This window comes from Panthera onca, chromosome D1, assembly GCF_046562875.1.
Source record: "Panthera onca isolate mPanOnc1 chromosome D1, mPanOnc1 haplotype 2, whole genome shotgun sequence".
Classification (NCBI taxonomy): domain Eukaryota; kingdom Metazoa; phylum Chordata; class Mammalia; order Carnivora; family Felidae; genus Panthera; species Panthera onca.
This window is the reverse complement of record NC_138348.1, coordinates 53870246-53891040: the sequence shown is the minus strand read 5'-3', so window position 1 is coordinate 53891040 and position 20795 is coordinate 53870246. Positions and strand designations below refer to the sequence as shown.

Genomic DNA, 20795 nt, shown 5'->3' with positions numbered 1-20795 from the left:
AATCTGAAGCAGGCTCCAGGCTCTGAGCTGTCAGAACGGAGCCAGACACAGGGCTTGAACTCACAAGCTGTGAGATCATGGCCTGAGCCAAAGTTAGATGCTTAACTTACTGAGCCCCCCAGGGACCCCAGAAAAGTGAGGGTTTTTATTTGAAATATTTCTTGTTTCTTAATGTTGGCATTTATGGCTATAGATTCCCTCTTAAAACTACTTTTGAATCATTGCATATGGGGTTTTTATGTTTATTTATTTATTTTGACAGAGAAAGAGAGAGAGAGCAAGAGAACATCAGCACAAGTGGAGGAGCAGAGAGAGAGGGAGAAAGAGAATCCCAAGCAGGTCCAGCACTGTCAGCGCAGAGCCAGATGCAGGGCTCCATTCCATGAACCACGAGATCATGACCTGAGCTGAAATCAAAAGTTGGTGGCTCGACCAAATGAGCCACACAGATGCCCTTTATTGTCCCATTTAATTTTATTTTCAATTTTTAAATGTTTATTTACTTTTGAAAGAGAGAGAGAAAGAGCACAAGTAGATAGGGACAGAGAGAAAGAAGGAGACACAGAATCTGAAATAGGCTCCAGGCTGTGAGCTGTCAGCACAGAGCCCAACACAGGGCTTGATCCCACGAGCTGTGAGATCATGACCTAAGCCAAAGTCAGATGCTTAACCGACTGAGCCACCCAGGCATCCCAATTGTCCCCATTTTAGATGAGAAAATTGATATAAGGTTAAGTATGTTGCCCAAGGACACAGTACTCACAAGAGTCGGCGAAGGGTTTTCAACCCAAAAAGTCTGGCTTTGTAAGCACATTATTTATCTCTGTGGTCTACTGCCTATGAAAAGATATAATCCTTAAGTAATTCTAGAAATTAAATTAATAACAGAAGTACTCTAATTCTGAGAGTTAAATAATGCTAAGATTCCTAGTACACAGTAAATGCAAAAAAAAAAAAATGCTCGGTAACATTACTGTTACGAAAATAGAGACTCTAATTCAAGCAGTTTAAAAGGATTATCAACCGTATACAAATCTGTTATGACTTACAAAGCAACATTTTATTTGCCAGCACACAAACTCTTTAAATACTGATGGCATGAGTTCAAATAAAAAGAGAAAAGGTATACTGAAATGAAGGGAAATAAAATGAAATTTTATGTCAATAAGAATAACCAGTCTTATATAGGATGTATCTGCCGTCCTCCAAAAAAACATGTAAAGACCAGTGAGGGAGGAAGCAAACTACTACATGTTTCTGGAACTGTCTGTCCAGTACTCATTTCAAAATCTCCCTGAATGAAGGAATTATTTTTATAAACTTGCACTTGTAAGAATACTCAAAATTTAGTGGAGTGGAACATCTGCTCTACAGATACTCCCCATGGGTTTTCTCTCACTCTCCCAAAGAAGCACAACCCCTATATGTTGCATCATTCACTCTCAGAACCTCCCAGGGTTTGGGATTTACTCCAGTGACTCCTAGACCTGCATAAATCTTGCTTCTTCTGGAATATCCATGCCACCGTGACAAAGAGAAAAGAACCAGGTCCATTTTCAAGACTGGCAAGACCATCTCTGCTGTGAGCGACAGTTATTCTTTATTAAGTCCATGAAATGTACATGTACAAGTGGACAACATGACTGAGAGATGACTTCTATAAATGACTGAGTGTCTTATGTAATAAGCAGAGGTGAATCTTACTCGCTACGGCAGTGAGTTGCAATTCATTTCACGAAGTTTTAAAGGCAAACACTCGAATGTGTTTTCCTTTTCTATTTGGTGTACTTAAACTTCATTATAATACCTTCACAAGTTGGGTATTTTCTCTGTTATTTGTAGTATGAAGCACTGAGGTAGAAAGTGACAGTGAGATTATGGATATGGACACAATTCCTCTGATGGGGTCAGTGAACGAATAAGGTTTCATATGTAGGCATAGTTTCTGTTTCAGAGCAAATGAAGCTTCTTATAAAATACAAGCATTGGTAATACGTGTAATGAGTTCTTGTGCTAAATGTAATCATTCCTTTTACAGCTGTTACTTCAAACTATATATTAAGGCAGTGGAAAACACATGTGATTCTTAATAAGCTGTTAAGTATATTTTTTTTCTGAGAGGTATCCATCTTTAGAGATCCATGTCTGTTCAACCTGATTCCAAAGTCAGTAACTCCACCTTTCTCCTTACGGGTTTCCCTGGCCTGGAACGGGAATATCCTTGGCTCTCCATTCCTTTCTCCTGTATCTATGCTATGGTACTCTTAGGGAATTGCCTGGTGTTGCATGTGATCCGGACGGAGCCCAGCTTACATGAGCCCATGTTCTACTTCCTGGCCATGTTGGCCCTCACTGACCTGTGCATGGGGCTGTCCACAGTGCACACGGTGCTTGGGATCTTGTGGGGCCTGAGCAAGGAAGTCAGCCTGGATGCCTGCATTGCCCAAACTTACTTCATCCATGGTCTGTCCCTCACAGAGTCTGGAGTCCTTCTTGCCATGGCCTTTGATCGCTTTACTGCCATCTGCAATCCTCTGAGATATACATCCATCCTCACCAATATGAGAATCATCACCATTGGTGTGGCCATTTTAGGGAGGAGTTTCCTGTTCATTACTGCTCCCATTGTCCGCCTAAAGTTCTTCCATTACTGCCATCCTCATATCCTCTCCCATTCCTTCTGCCTGCACCAAGACTTACTTCGGCTTGCCTGCTCCGACATCCGCTTCAACAGCTTCTATGCGTTAGCCCTGGTGATCTGCACACTCTTTTTGGACTCGGTGCTCATTCTCATCTCCTACATCTCGATCCTGCATTCAGTCTTGACTATTGCATCCCGGGACGAGCGGCTCAAGTCCTTGAAGACCTGTGTCTCCCACATCTGTGCTGTTCTGGTTTTCTATATCCCAATTATTGGTTTGACTATGGTGCACCGCTTTGGAAAGCACCTCTCTCCTGTGGTCCATGTCCTCATGGGCAATATCTATATCCTTTTTCCACCCTTGATGAACCCTATCATCTACAGTGTCAGAACCCAACAAATACGTAGCAGGATCCAGAGATGGTTCACTAAACAAAACTGAGTACTAGAAGTTAGTGTGTTCTAAGGAAGGGAAGGTCGTATTTGCAAGAGGAATAACTGATAATGATTTGTAGCAGAAATAATAAATGTATATGTAATATTTAACAGATTAAAGGCATATTTATAGTCATTTCTTAATTTAGTTTTCCAGAGCCGGAGAAATAAGCAGAGAAACTGTTACTGATCTCATTTCCTAATTTTAAAATTAAGTACAACATTAACTACAGTGACTTGTGTTCCCCAGTGTATCAGTGAGCACTTGCCTGGGTAGTTACTAAGTTTACGGTACCATCCATGCTTTTTGAATTCTAGTTCAGCATGTGATTTTATTTTTCATAGAACTGGTATATCGGTACATTTACTTGTATAGGACAAGTAGCCTTTACATATTATTCCCATGTGTCACAAGTTGACTCTGTTGAGTTTGTTGAGAAGGAAAATTTTACTCTACCCTTCAAGGTTCTTCTAAATTAGTCTAATAATTACGTTGGCATGAGACAGATGAACAGGAGAAAAAAAAAACAAAATTTAATTAATGCACACAGAGGTCCATAGTAAAATTAAGACCAAAGGAAATGACCAAGACATGAAGTTTTTATACATTTTAGACAAAGAAACATCCATCTGTGAGGAATTGACGGGACAAAGAAAACTTATGCTCAGGAGCTTCCATTAGTAAAGAATTCTAAATGTGGACTAGAATTTGGGCTGGGGTAATAAATCTGTAAAAATTATAAAATTTATTTACATAGGCTACTTTGGCCCCGATTCCCTATCTCTGATGATAAGGATGTCTCTTTACCTCTTGATGCAGAGAAGGTACCTTTCACATGGGAGATGTGCTTTCTGCTTTCTGGAGACAAAGAATCAGCAGTCTTGCACTGGCTGTTTCTTAAATAAGTTTAATTCAGCATAATCTTTATGGTATTGTGGCATACTTTGGGGCAGCTTTCCCTAGGTCCCTACAAGGTCATTCACACCTCTTTTACATATGTTTAAGCAAAAGTGCCTAGAAAGCCTGTTCTGTCTCACCTAATAGAATGTAGGATTGGTAGATTAGATTACACGGTTTAATGTAAAAGATTTGGTCAACAGTGACTGAATCAGCTATCATATCTCTACATAGTCTACGATGTACCCCCAATTCTATATAGTTTACAATACTCATGAGAATTGTCAATTGACTTTAATCTTGGTGTAAATACTCAACACAGGAAATAAAAGAAACAATTAAGTCTCTTAGAAAAGGAGGGTAGTTTCTCCCAGTTTTTAGAATTTTCCAATGTCCTTATTTAACTTACCAGTTCACTCTTTCTCCCCCTACTCTCCATGGATGATGGTGAAACCTTCTCTATATTTTGTAGGAGGGTAAGTGTCTCCTGCTGGAACCTGGGGTCATAGCTGAGAGCAACACCAAAGTCATTAGGGTCTCACAGGCTGAATATGATGGCGAGGGTGGAGTTTAAGGCGAGGGTTCTTTATCTGGGAACAAGTGCATGAACACTAAAATTCTACTCATCAGTAGCAGAGCCTTGGGTATTAAGGTTAGGAGCCAGAGGTGGAATTCAAGATCAGGCTTGAGATAGAGTTGGTGAGTGAAAATGGGAAAGAGATTTTAATAGAGTTGACAGAAAGAACAAGGAGAAAGGAGAGAAGTTTAACTCCATCTGGAATTTGTTTTGGGGACTTGGGTGACTAAGGATTTCATTTAGATATTCACAAATGTAGAAACCACTTTTAACACATGTGTTAATGGATAGCCTGGTGTTTCCTCAACTATTTTGAGCAACTATAGGTCTCATTTTAAATCTTTATGTAAATGTAGATCTATATCTTGATTCTGTATCCTGCTTTTGGATCCAATGCCTATTTTGTCAGAGTCACAGTGCTGCAAGTATCTGATTTTATAATACGTAAGTTCATATCTAATTGGTCAAGTAATTTTTTTAATTTTTCTGACTACTTTCTATGTTTTTCTTTTACATAAACACTACAACTCAGAATGCATAAAAATAGAGCAATGACACAAATATAAAAGTTACAATCATAAAATTCTTGGGAAAAAACATAGAGGTACATTTTCATGACCTTGGATTGAACAATAGATTCTCAAAAGCCACACCAAAGCCTGAGGATAAAAATAAAAAACATAGATAAATGGACTTCATCAAAATTAAAATTTCAACATTATCAAATGACATTAACAAAAAGTGAAATGATAACCTACAAAACGAAATTTGCAAATGATATAACTAATAAGGGATTAATTCCCAGAATGTACAGAGAACTCAAACAACTCAAAACCAAAAAGATAAACAACCGAATTTAAAAATAGGCAAAGGAATTAAATAATTAATTCTCTAAAGAAAATATGCAAATGCCAATAACACATGAAATAAAAATCAAAACCACAATAAGACACCACTTCACATCTACTAAAATGTGTATAATTTTTTTAAAAATTTAAACACTAGGGGTGCCTGGGTGGCTTGGTCGGTTGAGCGTCCTGGTTCGGCTCAGATTATGATCTCGCGGTCTGTGAGTTCCAGCCCCAGGTCAGGCTCTGTGCTGTTGGCTTGGAGCCTGGAGCCTGCTTTGGATTCTGTGTCTCCTTCTCTCTCTGCCCATCTCCCGCTTGTGCTCTGTCTCCCTCTGTCAAAAATAAATAAGGAAATGTAAAACACAGTTAAAAAATTAAAACACTAACAAGTTTTGACAAAATAGGGAACATTGGAACCATCATACATTGCCAGAGGAAATGAAAAATGGTGCACATTCTGTGGAAAACAGTTTGGCAGTTTCTTAAAAACTCAGGCACAGAATTACATGTATGCAGTAATTCCACTCCTGAGTATGTACCACCCAAATTAAAAACAGGTATTCAAAGACATACTTGTACATGGATGTTCATTGCAGCATTATTTACAGTAGGCAAATGGTGGAAGCAACCAAACTGCACATCCATAGATGAATGTACAAAACGATGTATACACACACACACACAAACACACACACAGATGTGTGTGTTTGTGTGTGTGTGTGTATATATATATATATATATATATATATATCGGGAACATTATGCATCAGTATAAAGGAATGAAGGATAAAAACATGCTACAACATGCATGACCTTTGAAAAACTTATATTCAGCGAAATAAGCCAGACAAAAAACATAAATATTATATGATTCCACCTCTACAAGTAAACAAATTCATAGAAATATAAAGTAGGTTAGAGGTTAGCAAGGGAGTGGGGAATTATTGCTCAGTGGCATAGGGTTTCTGTTTTGGGTGATGAAAGCTTTTGCAACTGGTGGCAATAGGAACACAACATTGCAAATATGATTAATTGCTCTGAATTGTACACTTAAAAATCATTATAATCACAAACTTTATGGTACAGATATTTTGCCATAATAAAAATTTGAAAAAAATATCAGCATGGAAATGATAAAATATATTAGCATTTATTGGGATCATGGGGAATTTGTAGATCATTGTGGATGCCATATTATCATTACAATGAATAATATGCAATAAATATTTCCTACATGTATTTCAGACACATGTACAGTTTTGTTTACCATTTTAAATGATGTCATTTTCCACTTCATTTTTCTAATCATTCTAGTCACAATAAGACACTAATGTCTTCTCCCCCACCCCTGCCCCAGGTTTACTGAAGTATAATTGACAATCAGAAATTGCTTATAACGGATGTGTGTAACTGATGACCCAATATATGTATACATTATGAAAAACTCACTAAAACGAAGCCAATCAACATATCCATCACTTCACACCTGTACCATTTTCCTATGTTTTTTCTCTTTTGTGATGAGACTACCCAAGGTCTACCCCTCAACACATTTCAAGCACACAATCCAGGATAAGTAAATATGGATTAGTATGCCATTCTTGTGGAACTCTGTTGGCTTTACAAAGACTAGGAAAATAATTAAATACAGAAATAAGGAAAAATAAATTAAGACACAAAACCTAGGATTTGTCTTCTTCTTTCCCCACTTCTTATTCTTCCTTAACTTATATTAGCTAAAACCCCAATTATAACACGATATTCTGCAACAGTTTTGACATGGCAAACTAGTGTCTTTAGCCTCTTCCCACTTTTGGATACATTTTCCTAATACCCTATGCTTCATGTCACAGCGTTTCACCATGTCTGAGACCACTTAGGGCAGAGTAGAAACCATCAGGAGAAAGATTTGTTCTGACTCCGTAGTATCTCTATATCTGCTACTGCTCAGCTACCCAGGTAATGTATTCTTTGAATCTCTGGGTCTAAGAGTCTGATATTAAATGACCCGGCGTCTTCCTCTCATGAAACACGGTACTCACTTTAACAATCTCTTAGTGCTTTTTTTCTTCCACTTCTTCTTTTTCTTTTTTAATTGTACCTGGAAGAGTAGGTCAGTTTTCTCTAAGCCCCTCCAGGGCTCTCCGTTTCTATCGTGCATGGTATACCGTTTTTCTTACTCACTGTGACCCAGCGGGGGACTCTGTGGTCAAGAAGATGGTAGAATGGTAGGATACGGAGCATCCCCTTCAAAATTTCCAGGGCAACGACTCAGTGATTGTGCTTCTAGCAGCTCAGCACACACAGTGATATCCTGACTCCATCAGCATCTACCAATCCCTGAGCCCTCACCCTGAAAGCTTCTCTACAATTAAGGCTGACAACTCAATCATTGTTTATTCCTGTCATATTTCATACATTCTTGGTGGGAAATTGGTATTTTCTTAGTTCCTCACTGCCAAAACTCAAGCATTAAAAACTCTTCTTGTTTTTATTATTTTTTAACGTTTATCTATTTTTGAGAGAGAGAGAGACAGAGAAAGAGAGAGAGAGAGAGAGAGCACGAGCCTGAGTGGGGGAGGAGCAGTGAGAGAGGGAGACACAATCTGAAGCAGGCTCCAGCCTCCTAGCTGTCAGCACAGAGCCCGACACAGGGCTCAAACCTCAAACCATGAGATCATGACCTGAGCCGAAGTCAGATGCTTCACCACCTGAGCCACCCAGGCACCCCCTTAATAAGTTTTCTCCTTGAAGGCTCACTTACACCACTCATTAAATATATTTTGTTATCATTCTGTACTGTATTTCCTCTCTGACTCCCCTTCAATCCTTGGAGAATTTACTTCTGAACCAGAATCCTATTTGCTACAACTTTTAGCAACATTTTATGTGACTTCCGTATCTATGATGATGACCCATTCCAACCATTTTTCTATGAATTATTGTTATCAGGGCTATGTTGAGTTTGGTGAGGTCAGTTCTTTGATGTTTCTGTTCATAAAAGTTACCAACACCATCAAAATAAAATTTGCTTTTATTAAATTACAAATACATCATATGACATATTTCATTTAATTGTCAAGCCAATAAGGAATGTACTAAAATAATTCCATTTTATTGGTCAAGAACCAATAGTTACATAACAGGACAAACTTATACAGTTAGTGTGGGACTGGGAAACCAGGATTTCTCATATCAAAGGGTTTTTTTTTTAACTCTTAAAATAGATTTCCTTTCTCAAATTCAAGTGAATATAACATATATTTCAAACCAAAGTAGTTGTCCAGGATTCCAAGGGTCAAGGCAACACACGTTCATTTCCCACATTGATTGTTTTATATATATATCTGATATTATACATATATATATGTATATATACATATATATAGATGTATATATACATATATATCCATATATATATCATGAACATGCATGTGTATATATGTGTGTTTTTATAATGTGTGTTTTATATAACTTTGTACATATATTAATGTGTGTAGTGTATACAAACACACATCATATATACATAATAGAAAAACAAATAAAGAGGCTAACCCGGAAAAGGTTGCACGTGTTCAAGGTAATGCTTGAAAGTTCATTGTTTGTCTATCTTCAAGGGTATATAAGGTCAGATTGCACATTCTCAGAGCATGTGCTAAGGCCTGCTGAAGGAGAGGTTGTAAAAATACTATCTTGAATGAAGAAATTAAGGTACAATCTGGAGACAAGCTTCTATAAAACAATATTTGGTGTGAATAGAACCTTTTAAATACAAATATGTGCAAACATTGTATTTAGTCTTTCACTGCCTTTTAATTTTGGACCTGGGTATGGCATTTTTCATGTGTTAGTCCCTCCCTTGGTGAAGTCTGTTGACACCAGGATGCTTCATTAATGATTTGGCCCCAAGGTCATCACTATGTAGGGAACAAAGTGTGGTCTGAGGTGGGTTGATTTCACTTATTACTTGTTTTCATTCAGTATTATCTGTTCATTCAATAAACCTATACGATGTGCCTTTTCTATACATAGACTTTGTATCAGAGATTCAGAAAATATCCCTTTAGAACTCACATTTTAATTGCCATGAAAGATACAGATAGAAATAATTATTGTTTATTGTTTATTGTGGCTTTATGTTCTTGGCCCAAGTATTTACTGACTGTGGTGGGAGTATTTTATATTTCAGCAGAATTTCAACTGTCTATACAAACACTCAGTGAGTCACTATTTTCACTTCCCAGATCTACCCAAGACAATTCCATCTGGGTTTAACCCTAAAATATGTTTTTCTTACGTTATCTTATGTATGCTTAAGAATAAGTTAAATTGCAAGATAATAGGATATCTAAGAGAATTGAGAATATCATTCATTTATTTTTCTCAAAAATTTTATGTGCTTTAGGAAAATACATTGGAAACTTTGGCATTTATTATCCTTCTGGTTTATTGAGAGTTACTTATGGATTCTCTTTATTCCCATTGCTCATTCAGTGTGTGTGTATGTGTGTGTGTGCATGTGTGTGTGTGTGTGTGTGTGTGTGTGTGTGAGTGAGTGAGAGAGAGAGAGAGAGAGAGAGAGAGAGAAGAGAGAGAGAGAAGTGGGGCGGGGGGGTTTATTCAGAAATAGCCAGCATTTCGCATTATTCTTCATTTTAACAATGCGTGCTGATGGGGGAGCAAAGCAAAATTACTCGGTCTTGAATCTGTTTGGTCTTCACCCCGTAAATGATGGGGTTTAGCATAGGGGGCACTACCACATAGAGGTTGGCTACCAGGATGTGGATGTGCTGAGGGATGGTTTTACCCCCAAAACGATGGGCAAAAAAGGAAAAGAATGCTGGGGCATAGAACATAAGTATGACACAGATGTGGGAACCACATGTGTTGAGGGCCTTGAATCTAGCAGACCGGGAAGGTATCTGAAACACTGTGCAAAGGATCATCACGTAGGACATAATGATGAACACAATGTCTAGTCCTGTAGACAGTAGGGCCACAGTCAGGCCATAAATGATGTTGACACTGATATTGTCACATGCCAATGTGGCAATGCCCATGTGCTCACAGTAGGAATGGGGAATGATGTTTCTCCCACAATACGTAAGTCGGTGTACCAGGAAGATGAATGGAAAGCAGATGATAAAGCTCCTGACCACAGCTGCGATGCCAATTTTCCCAGTGGCTGAGGAGGTTAAGATTGTGGTATATCTCAGTGGGTGACAGATGGCCACATAGCGGTCAAATGCCATGGCCAGGAGAATAGCAGATTCTACCGCAAAGAGGAAATGGATGAAGAACATCTGAGATACACAACTCCCAAAGGATATATCCGTGGAATGGAACCAGAAGATGGCCAGCATCTTGGGGGCTGTGGCTGTGGAGAGCAGGACATCTGATAAGGCCAGCATGGAAAGGAAGACATACATAGGCTCATGGAGACGGCGCTCAGTTACAATCAGGAAGATCAAGAAGATGTTGCCTATGACAGCCAAAATGTACATAGAACAGATAGGGATGGAGATCCAGGTATGAGAATCTTCCAGTCCTGGGATTCCAGTCAGGACATACCACATATCCTGGGGATGGGTGTGATTGTAAGAGAAAGGGGCCATCTGGGGCAGTATATTCCAGACCTAGTATCTGGATTAAAGACCACAGGGCTGACTGAGGATTGAGAGGCAGCACCACTTTAGGTTGAATGACGTCTGATTAGATTGTTTCACAATATTTTCTTCTCTGTGAAAAGATAGTGAGATGTATTAATGCACCTAATATTGCACTCTGACTCCTTCCATGGAAGAATTAAGTCGTATCTTGGGAAAAAAATGCTTCACATTAATAAGTGCTTAATATGTGCCATAGCACTTTATAAATATCACCTTATTAAATCTTCACAATAGCCTGTTGAAAAGACCTTTACAATGATCCTCAACATGGATACTGTTGTTATTCCAACAAATGCAAAATATTCCACAGACTTTCAGCTTCTGTGAGTGAAGTGCAGTTATGGGGAGGGGATGTTTAGTGAGTTGGGCTTCATTAGGATATCCGAGATGGGGGAGTAGAGAGTCTAAATGATGGAGGAAACAGAAACAGAGATAGAAGTGACATAAGACAAATTTTACAGATTTTCTTCAAATTCCCCAGTGATCTTTTGGGACACCAGTGAGTGATCTATTTTATTATATTCCTTTTTGTTGTGATATAGCATTATCACTGCAGCTCCCCAACTTATAACTCTGGACCTCCAGGAAGCATTTTTTATAATATTACTTATGGCAGATTCTGACTGAATCGTGAATATATGCATAGAGGCAGTGTGGTTAATAGGGATTGTGTACGTCTGGGGCCCATAGAATTATATTTAAGTGATGCCAACATCCTATTCTGACTGTATTACCACTAAAAACTACTTCATGGGAAGCTTGGTTTCCAGTTGTAAAACACCTAAAAGTAAACATCAATTACAAATGTGGGTCAGTATGTTAGGGTGGTTGCCACATAAGTCAGATACATTTTTAGCTCAGCAACAGATGAGATTAAGGAATTTACAAAATTACCATCATTAAGATTAAAATAATTATTACACTGAACAAGTTCAAATTTTTGGACTTTAAGCTTCGGATCCGCTAGACAGAGATTGAGCTAATTTAGAGTATCCATAAAGGCCAAGACTTACTTTCGTATGCTAGACACAAATGTGAATTGGTAATTTTCACCCCCAATCTATCACTTCTGTCTTACAGGTGCAGACGGTTCAGCACGGTGAACTTGGCTTAGAAATGGAGTTTTAGGAGCACTTGGGTGGCTCAGTTGGTTAAGCGTCCGACTTCAGCTCAAGTCATGATCTCATGGTCTGTAACTTGGAGCCCTTGGAACCCTGGGTCAGACTCTGTGCTGACAGCTCAGGCTCAGAGCCTGGAGCCTACTTTGGATTCTGTATCTCCCTCTCTCTCTGCCCCTCCCCTGCTTTCACTCTGTCTGTCTCTCAAATACAAACAAACATTAACAAAAAGAAATGGGGTTCTATTCTAGCCTCATGTTCAGTGTAACGTCTTTGTTATATAGGGAAGGGAGTTGAAATCTCTGAGGTTCAGTTTTTTAATCTGTGTTTAGCCCAGCACCTGATGTATAATGAATGGTCAGCAAATTTTAGGGGGAAATGCATGCATGTATTTACATACATACATATATATATGCATTGTCTTTAACTACTAGACTTGTTTAGTTACGAAGCCTTGCTTTTACTACTGGAACTTGACTCCAAATTCATTGCATCTATGCACAGCATTCAGGGCCACATTTCAAAGAAAAAGAACCATTGCGTAACATATTCTAAAAGGAAAAACGCCCATTTGTGCCCGTTGCAGATGGCCCATTTAGGAAAAGAGCACAAAGAGATACTACAATTGTCCACGAGTCCCATTACAGCATATCCAATGCCTCATAGGACAAGGTTGAGAGAAATACAAGATGATCAGGTGCTAGGAAGACGGAGCTGCCTCTGGAGTTCCCTAAGATTTCTTTCTTTCTTTCTTTTTCCTGTGTTTCCAGGTGCCTTTTTCTACATGTCTTTGCTGAGCAAAACTCAGCTTACTTACCTATACTTTCTTGGATCCTGAAGGTATTTAACTGGTTGAGAGGGAAAAATAAAAGCAAGATGATGTTCAGAAGACAAACAGCAAATGTGGAGCTATTTATACCTCCTCTAGGCATCTCTCAGGCCCTAGACCTTCAGTCCCCAGAGGACTGAACTTTACACACTGGTGGAAGGAGATGGCCCAGAGTTGGCTCCTGGGAGAAACACGCCCACTTTCTCTCCCTCTACAGCATGTGCAGGGTTTCCTTGGTCCAGCTCTCTGGGACATCCAAGTTAGCACACACTTGCATTGAGTACCCAGATCTCCTTTGCCTGGCAGAGATTCCTGCTAGTGCAATACTGTCTTGTTCCCATGGAGGCATCTGCAAATGTAGACTGTGAATGCCACATGTGGAAGGATTGTATGCTTTTGAGAGGGTACCTAAGACTAGATTCTGTTACCTTACTTACCTTGAAATTTTAAGGCTCCTTGGTTTTCTCTCTCTTCCATTGGTCACGTGGTAGAATCGCATCAGAAGGGTCCAGAAATGCCATTAGCTACCATAGAGAGTTTTATTTGGATTTTTATGTGGATTTTTATTTTCTCAGCCTGAGCTGCTCTTCTTCTTTTCTTTCTCCCTTTCCTCTCCTCCTCCTCCTCCTCCTCCTCCTCCTCCTCCTCCTCCTCCTCCTCCTCCTCCTTCTTTCAGAGACAAAGAGAGTGGACGAGGGACATAGGAAAAGGGAGAGAAAGAATCCCTCTTCAGTGCTCAGTGCTCAGCGTGGAGCCTGACATGAGTCTTGATCTTACAACCTGGAATCATGACCTGATGATGAGTCGAAGGCTTAACTGACTGAGCCACCCAGGTGCCTCTCTTTTCCTTTTCCTTTTTCTTTTTAAACTTTCTCTGTCCGGGTAACTTTTCTCTAAATGCATTGGGATTGTCTGGGGGGTAGGGCTAAGGTTCTAATTACAATCATAATCTTAATTTCACATTTCTTTTATTGTTTGATTTTGCTTTTAAAAAAAATTTGGAGAATCCTTTCATATATGTAGTAAACCTTTTTTGTCTTTTCTGTATCTATCACGGACCCTCATATGAGTTTTGTCTCTCTTGGTTATTATTCTTTCTCCATTCCTATTACAATAGGTTCGCTTTTCCCTTCTGCACACTGTGGAAGGTAATCTGAGAAGCTGACTGCAATCATGCCCTTCTCTATCTCTCTGTGTGTGCTGCTGCTATCTTCTGTGGTGGAGCCCAATCCTCCTCCCCTTGAACCTGGGATGACAGTTCTTGTGACCACATAATGTAGCAGGAATGATGGTGATGTTCTCCGCTGTCTGAGCCAATGTAATATGAAGTCTGGCAACTTCTACCTTGTTTTTTATTCAAAGCCAGGCACCCATATTAGGAATAGAACTCCACTGAAATCATACTAATAGTATGAAGAAGCTATCCCCATGGTGAGAGGGTGACTGTGGAGATGAGCCCAAAGGCACCAGGCATGGGACTGAAGTCCGTGGACTTTTCAACTCAGCTGAAGCTGAATTCTTAGTTGAATGCTACCTATTGAGGTACCACAGTCCACTCCTTATGGAAACAGAACCATACGGTCAAGCCTTACGTGGATTGTTGACCCACAGAATTGTGAGAAACAATAAGTCATTGTTGTTTGGAGACACTAAGTTTGGGGATGGTTTGTCACAGAAGAGATAACAATTATAACATAGCAAACATTTTGAAATGATTTCATAATTTTCTTTTGGTCCTGACTGCAAACAATTTGTTAAATTTAATTTTTTTAAGTTTATTTATTTTTGAGAGAGAGCAAGCATGAACAGGGGAGGGCCAGAGAAAGAGGGACAGAGGGAGAGAATCCCAAGCAGACTCTGTGCTATCAGCACGGAACCTGATGTGGGGCTTGAACCCACTAATCGCAAGATCATGACCTGAGATGAAATCAAGAGTCGGCAGCTTAACCAACTGAGCCACCCAGGCACCCCAACTTTAAACGATTCTTATATCATATGATCTATTTCTTGTCTATTTCTCTACTGTCTTTATTTTCTTATTTTATTCCCATATCTACCAATTATTCATAGAATGACTTCAGATCGAAGCAATATAATGTAGTTTCTCTAGGACACACCGGTGTGTGAGTGTGTCTGTGTGTGTTGTGTGGGTGTTCATGCATGGGAGACAGAGCATTTATCACCAGAAACATTTTTATTTTTATTTTTGTTTTCTATTTTCGACAGAAGCTCTTCACTGGAAATGCTTCCTGTTTTCCAGGAATATTGATAACAGTTGTATACAGGAGAGTGAGGGGGTTCTTTCAGAGTAAGGTGGTTACTAGTTTTTTGTCAGTTTTAACTGACAACCATTTCTGTCATGGTTTTTCCTCCCACAAAATCAACACTTGCTCAAGAGTATTTTCAAGCCTATTTCCATGCACTTTCAACTACTCCTATTAATTCCCCATTTGAGGAATGTCTGACTCAAAAGGCCTCACCCTGTTCTCACTACTTTCCATGACAGGGTGGACTCTCTTTTTTGGTATTTGTGTCGGGGTTTGTGGTATTTTCAGTGTTTTCGCTAACAGTAGGCTACTGTCCCCCAGAAAGTGGGGGATACCTGTACATCATGTCATATACCCTCCATCACAGTATCATACAGATCACTTTCACTACTCTACAATTCCCTGTGCTCCACCCATTCAACTCTCCCTCTCTCTTCCTACACTCCTGGCTACACTAATCTTTATGCTATTTCTAATTTGTATAGTTTTGCCTTTTCCAGAAAGTCATATAGTTGGAATCATATACAGATGTAACCTTCTCTGGATGGCTTCTATCACTCAAAACTGTGCATTAAAGGCTCTTCCATGTCTTTTCATAGCTTGATAGCTCTTTTCTTTTTAAATTTTTTTTAATGTTTAATTGCTTTAGAGACAGAGAGAGACAGATGTGAGCAGGGGCGGGGCAGAGAGAGAGAGGGAGACATGGAATTCGAAGCAGGCTCCAGGCTCCAAGCTGTAGCGCTGAGCCCGGCGTGGGGCTCGAACCCACAAATGGCAAGATCATGACCTAGGCCGAAGTCAGATGCTCAGCCCACTGAGCCTCTCGGGCACCCCTAGCTCTCTCTCTTTTTTAATCAAATACTCACATTACATTTTAAAGAGGTGCCACAGTCTGTTTTTCCCTTCATCTTAGTTGCCTCCAATTTTTGGCAATTAAAAAGAAACCTGCTCTAAACATTTATGTGCGTGTCTCTGTGTAGACATAAGTTTTTAACCCATTTGGTACCATATCTAGGAGTGCAAGGCCAACCACATGGTAAGACTATGTTTTGTTCGGTGAGAAATGCAAAATTCTCTTCCAAAGTGGCTGTACTATTTTGTATTTTCACCAGCAATGAACGAGAGTCCCTATTATTCTATATCCTCACCAGCATTTGGTTTTGTCAGTATTTCAGGTTTTACCCATTCTAATAGGTGTGTATGGTATCCCATTGTTTTACTTTGCAATTCCTTAATGACAAATGATATTGAGCATCTTAAAACATGCTTAATGCTATTTGTTATGTCTTTTTGGGGTGAAATATGTTTTCAGATTTTTGCCTACTTTTTAAGCGACTTATTTCCTTATTGTTGAGATTTAAAAGTTCTTTGTATATTTTGGATATAAGTCCTTTGTTAAACATGTATTTTGCAAATACTTTCTGCCAGTCTGTAGCCATAGGCTTTTCATTTTCTTAACTTACTATGAAATTGTGTTCTTTTTTCCCTGGGTACACGGTGGATACTCCCAATTTGGATTTGTGTCCTTTAGTTTTTGGAATAGTCTTGTATAATTTTCTAATATGTTCCTGGTCTACTACAGTCCACCTATAGTTTTATCTTCCCTGATTTCTAGAACTCCTGTTTAGTGATATGTTGTGGTTCTTGGATTGACCCTGTATAGTTTTTAATCACAGCCCCCAAAGTTAACATGTGTCCTTTTGTTCTGGTTTCTTATATCTATCTTCTGGGAGTTTCATTGTTTTTTTCTTTTATTTCTCATATTGTTGTTTAATGTACAAATTACCTTTTTGTAAACATGTTTGTTTTTTGTTTGTTTTAGTACAATATGCTTAAAATACACCTCCTCAAAAAAAAACCTTTTGGTGACTAAAAAGCCACATGAACACCTTGTTTTCTTTGAGTACCTGCACATTCTAAAACAAAGAGTTTGGCTGCATTTAATTTCAGTGATAGATGCATATTTATGAATTCTTCTGGAGAAAAATCCATAGAGAAGAAATTCAACCAGGAAATAAAAAATAAAAGAGGAAAGGTAACAATATATTTTCACTATTTTGATCTTTATGTTTATTCCTCTTATTAGGCGGTAGCATCCCAAAACCGACCGAAAAATAGTTGTCATGGGGTATAATGATATGAAAACCATAAAATGCAGACAAATTAAACAAAACAAATATACAAAACTGAAGAATTGCATTTTTTTATTTTTTTTTATTTTTTATTATTTTTCTATTTATTTTTATTTATTTTATTTTTGAGACAGAGAGAGACAGAGTATGAATAGGGGAAGGGCAGAGAGAGAGGGAGACACAGAATCTGAAACGGGCTCCAGGCTCTGAGCTGTCAGCACAGAGCTGGACACGGGGCTCCAACTCACAGACTGTGAGGTCGTGACCTGAGCCAAAGTCGGATGCTTAACCGACTGAGCCACCCAAGCACCCCGACAGTCTGGATTTTTAAATGTTATAGTTAATTTTGAGAGATTGCTACTAAGACGGAAGGTTGAAGGAGTTAATCACAGTGAATTTTATGAAGAGAACAACTTTACCACATGAATGCGGATCTTCTTGGTCTTGGCACCATAGACAAGTGGATTGAGAAATGGGGGGACCAGCAAGTAGAGGCTAGAAAAGAGGATGTGGATATAAGGGGGAACATGAGCACCAAATCTATGTGTGAAGAAGGAGAAGAAGGCAAGGAGGTAGAGCTGGAGAAAGACACAGATGTGAGCGATGCACGTATTGAATGCTTTCAACCGAGCCTCCTTCTGGGGAAAATGAAAAACGGTGATAAATACCTCTATGTAGGACAAAGTGATGAATGTGAGGTCAAACCCTGCAACGGTGAATGCTACAAACAAGCCATAAATTTTGTTGACCCGTACATTTTCTGCAGCTAGTTTCACAATGGCCATATGCTCACAGTAAGAGTGGGAGATGATGGTTGTATGGTAAAACTGAAACCGGAACTTTATCAGTATTAGGCATGGGGCTACTAGGAAAGCGGCCCTGAGTGTTATCACTGCCCCTATCTGGGTGACTAGGCGGCGCGTGACGATGGCAGCACGTCTTAGTGGATAACAGATGGCCACATAACGGTCCAGAGCCATGGCCAGAAGGATGCCTGACTCTATGCCCTGAAATGTGTGGATAAGCCACATTTGAAGCAAACAGGAATCAAAATAAATGTCTGGCACACGAAACCAGAAAATTCCGAGCATCTTGGGCATAATGGTGGTAGCAAGCACAATATCTGTGACTCCCAGCATGCCTACGAAAATGTACATGGGCTCATGGAGGCTGCGCTCTGACCTGATGACGATCAGAAGCAAGGAATTTCCAATCATAGCAATGAGATACATGACACAGAATGGAATCCCAATCCAGCACTGCACAGTCTCTAGGCCTGGGATCCCTATCAGCGTCAACACAGAAGGCATGAAGACTGTGATGTTGGAAATGGACATAATGTCTTTGGGCTTCCAGAAGCAAATGAAAGAAGCTTCTCAGTCAGTGGCACTCTTCTCCGCTACTCTTGTTTGGAGAAAGTCATCATGGTGGGTCTCTGATTTTGTCAGAACTCTAAGATCATATAATCCTTCTTATGTATGTTATGGAAGGAAAAAAATCCGCAGATACACATTATTCTTTTCAGAAAGACATCCACAAGTAGTGTAGCGCAAAAAGTTATGTAGAAGGCAAGTTAATTGCATTACAACCAGCCAGATCACGTGGGTAACAGAGTAACTGCTGATCTCTCTGTTATGTCCCTCTGCACCTGGGGTTACAATAATTATACCTGTTAAACTTGCTTGGAAATGTCATTTCAAGCAGAGTTTGATGAATGTCCGTATTCCACATTCTAACAACCTGATAATATTCTGTTATTTCCATTGTGTCTAGGTCTGGAACTGACACTTTGGATCAACAAATCTGACTCTGACAAGTACATTAGTAGATAAATCTCCATAAGGTTTATATTTTAAGGTGCTTTTTTTAATAGAGAGAGACAGAGATCACAGGAGGGGCAAAGAGAAGGGAAAGAGAGAGTAACCCAAACAGACTCCATACCATCAGCACACAGCCTGACATGAGGTTTGAGCTCACCAACCCCAAGATCTTGACCTGACCTGAAATCAAGAATGGCATTCTCAACTGAGACACCGAGGAGGCTCTTTTTCTGTTTATTTCTTGATTTTTTTAAGTGAGAAAACTCCCTATGAAAGAGAAAACAGAAACTGGTGACACCCATGAGCACAATATGTTCATCTATCTATAGCATTTGTATCTACGTAAGACTGGATGTCTCTCTTTTCTTTGTTTTTTTCTTTTCCAATAGCAATTTCACTTTTTAAATTTAAATCCACATTAGTTAACATATAGTGTAAGAAGGGTTTCGGGCGTAGAATTTAGTGATACGTCGCTTAAATATAATACCCAGAACTCATCCCAACAAGGGCACTCCTTAATGTCCATCACCCATCTAACCCACCCCCCCCCCACCCTTCCAGTAACCCTCAGAGTGTTCTTTATTCCCAGGAATCTCTCATGATTTGTCCCCCTCTGTTTTTATCTTATATTTCCTTCCCTTCCCCAGAAGTCCGTTCAAAAGAAAGTAAAGGAAGCGCTTTGAAAAGATCATCCAACCCCATGAACTTTTGGTGAGTCTGGGTGAAATATTCATGCCATTTTTACATGTAGTAAAACTCTATTTTATTTTGCCCACATACTAACAATTGAATTCCTGAAAATTAGTGGTGTGCTTTAAATCGCTGACATTTTGGAATCCCCATTTCTGAATACCTAGATGGAAGGAATCTCTAGAAAACATGGAAACTCAGAGGCGACAATGTATAGAGGCAAGGGGACTCAATCTTCCTGAAAACAGAGTGTGGGAAAATGCGTACATGGGTAATTCATGGACTAGAGGCTAGGTTCTTGGGCTTAAACTGCTCACAGCTGCCAGTAGCATGAGATTTGGCCAATGTAAGCTCATTAATTCTTAATGAAATATATATCACTTGAACATTTGAATTTCATGAGCACAGGCATGAGAAATGAGTCGAAAATAAAGAGGTGAAGGACATGTTTTGCAACAAGAGTCTAATATGGAAGTAGGAATGGAAGATAGGGAGCAGACTTGGGATACCAGAAATGATGGAGGAGAGGGCTCAACTAAAGAACATTTAATCACCTCGATTCACTGATGACTGACTTTTCCGAAAACTGGGTCTTAGTCTAGTTCAGATACATTTGTATCTGAAAAGATCATTGCTTTTTAAAAATCACATATCTTAAATTAGAAAGCCTCAAGCTACATTAGAAAGTTTCTATTTGGTGAAAAGCAGGGTTCAGTTGTTTCACTCTTTCCTAGTTGGTCCAACACTGTTGCTTTCTGTCAGCAAGCCCATGATCATTTAATCATATACTTATTGTCACCAAAAATGCCAGTAATGCAGGAAGAGCTGTGGTCTATGTTGCTAAACCTCAGTGAAGGAACCCACTCAA

General features: G+C 39.3%; 3 protein-coding genes across 4 annotated transcripts; 1 reads left to right on the top strand and 2 right to left on the bottom strand.

Annotated features, from left to right (window-relative positions):
- Window positions 1-1278: 1278 nt before the first annotated feature.
- LOC144613058 (olfactory receptor 52Z1P-like) lies at window positions 1279-14299 on the bottom strand. 2 transcript variants are annotated; one of them, XM_078433956.1, is made up of 2 exons: window positions 10097-11017; window positions 1279-1290 (listed from the first exon to the last, which is right to left on the bottom strand). In XM_078433956.1, exons 1-2 carry the CDS (start codon window positions 11015-11017, stop codon window positions 1279-1281), a joined length of 933 nt encoding a protein of 310 aa, XP_078290082.1. The 2 variants fall into 2 exon arrangements, with proteins under 2 accessions (XP_078290082.1, XP_078290084.1); XM_078433958.1 differs by lacking the exon at window positions 1279-1290 and adding an exon at window positions 14290-14299 and having other exon boundaries at window positions 10058-10968.
- LOC144613057 (olfactory receptor 51V1-like) lies at window positions 2142-3083 on the top strand. Its single transcript, XM_078433955.1, has one exon. It carries the CDS (start codon window positions 2142-2144, stop codon window positions 3081-3083), a length of 942 nt encoding a protein of 313 aa, XP_078290081.1.
- Window positions 14300-17815: 3516 nt separating the features above from the next.
- LOC132676673 (olfactory receptor 52A1) lies at window positions 17816-18754 on the bottom strand. The gene has a single exon (XM_060628707.1). It carries the CDS (start codon window positions 18752-18754, stop codon window positions 17816-17818), a length of 939 nt encoding a protein of 312 aa, XP_060484690.1.
- Window positions 18755-20795: the final 2041 nt, after the last annotated feature.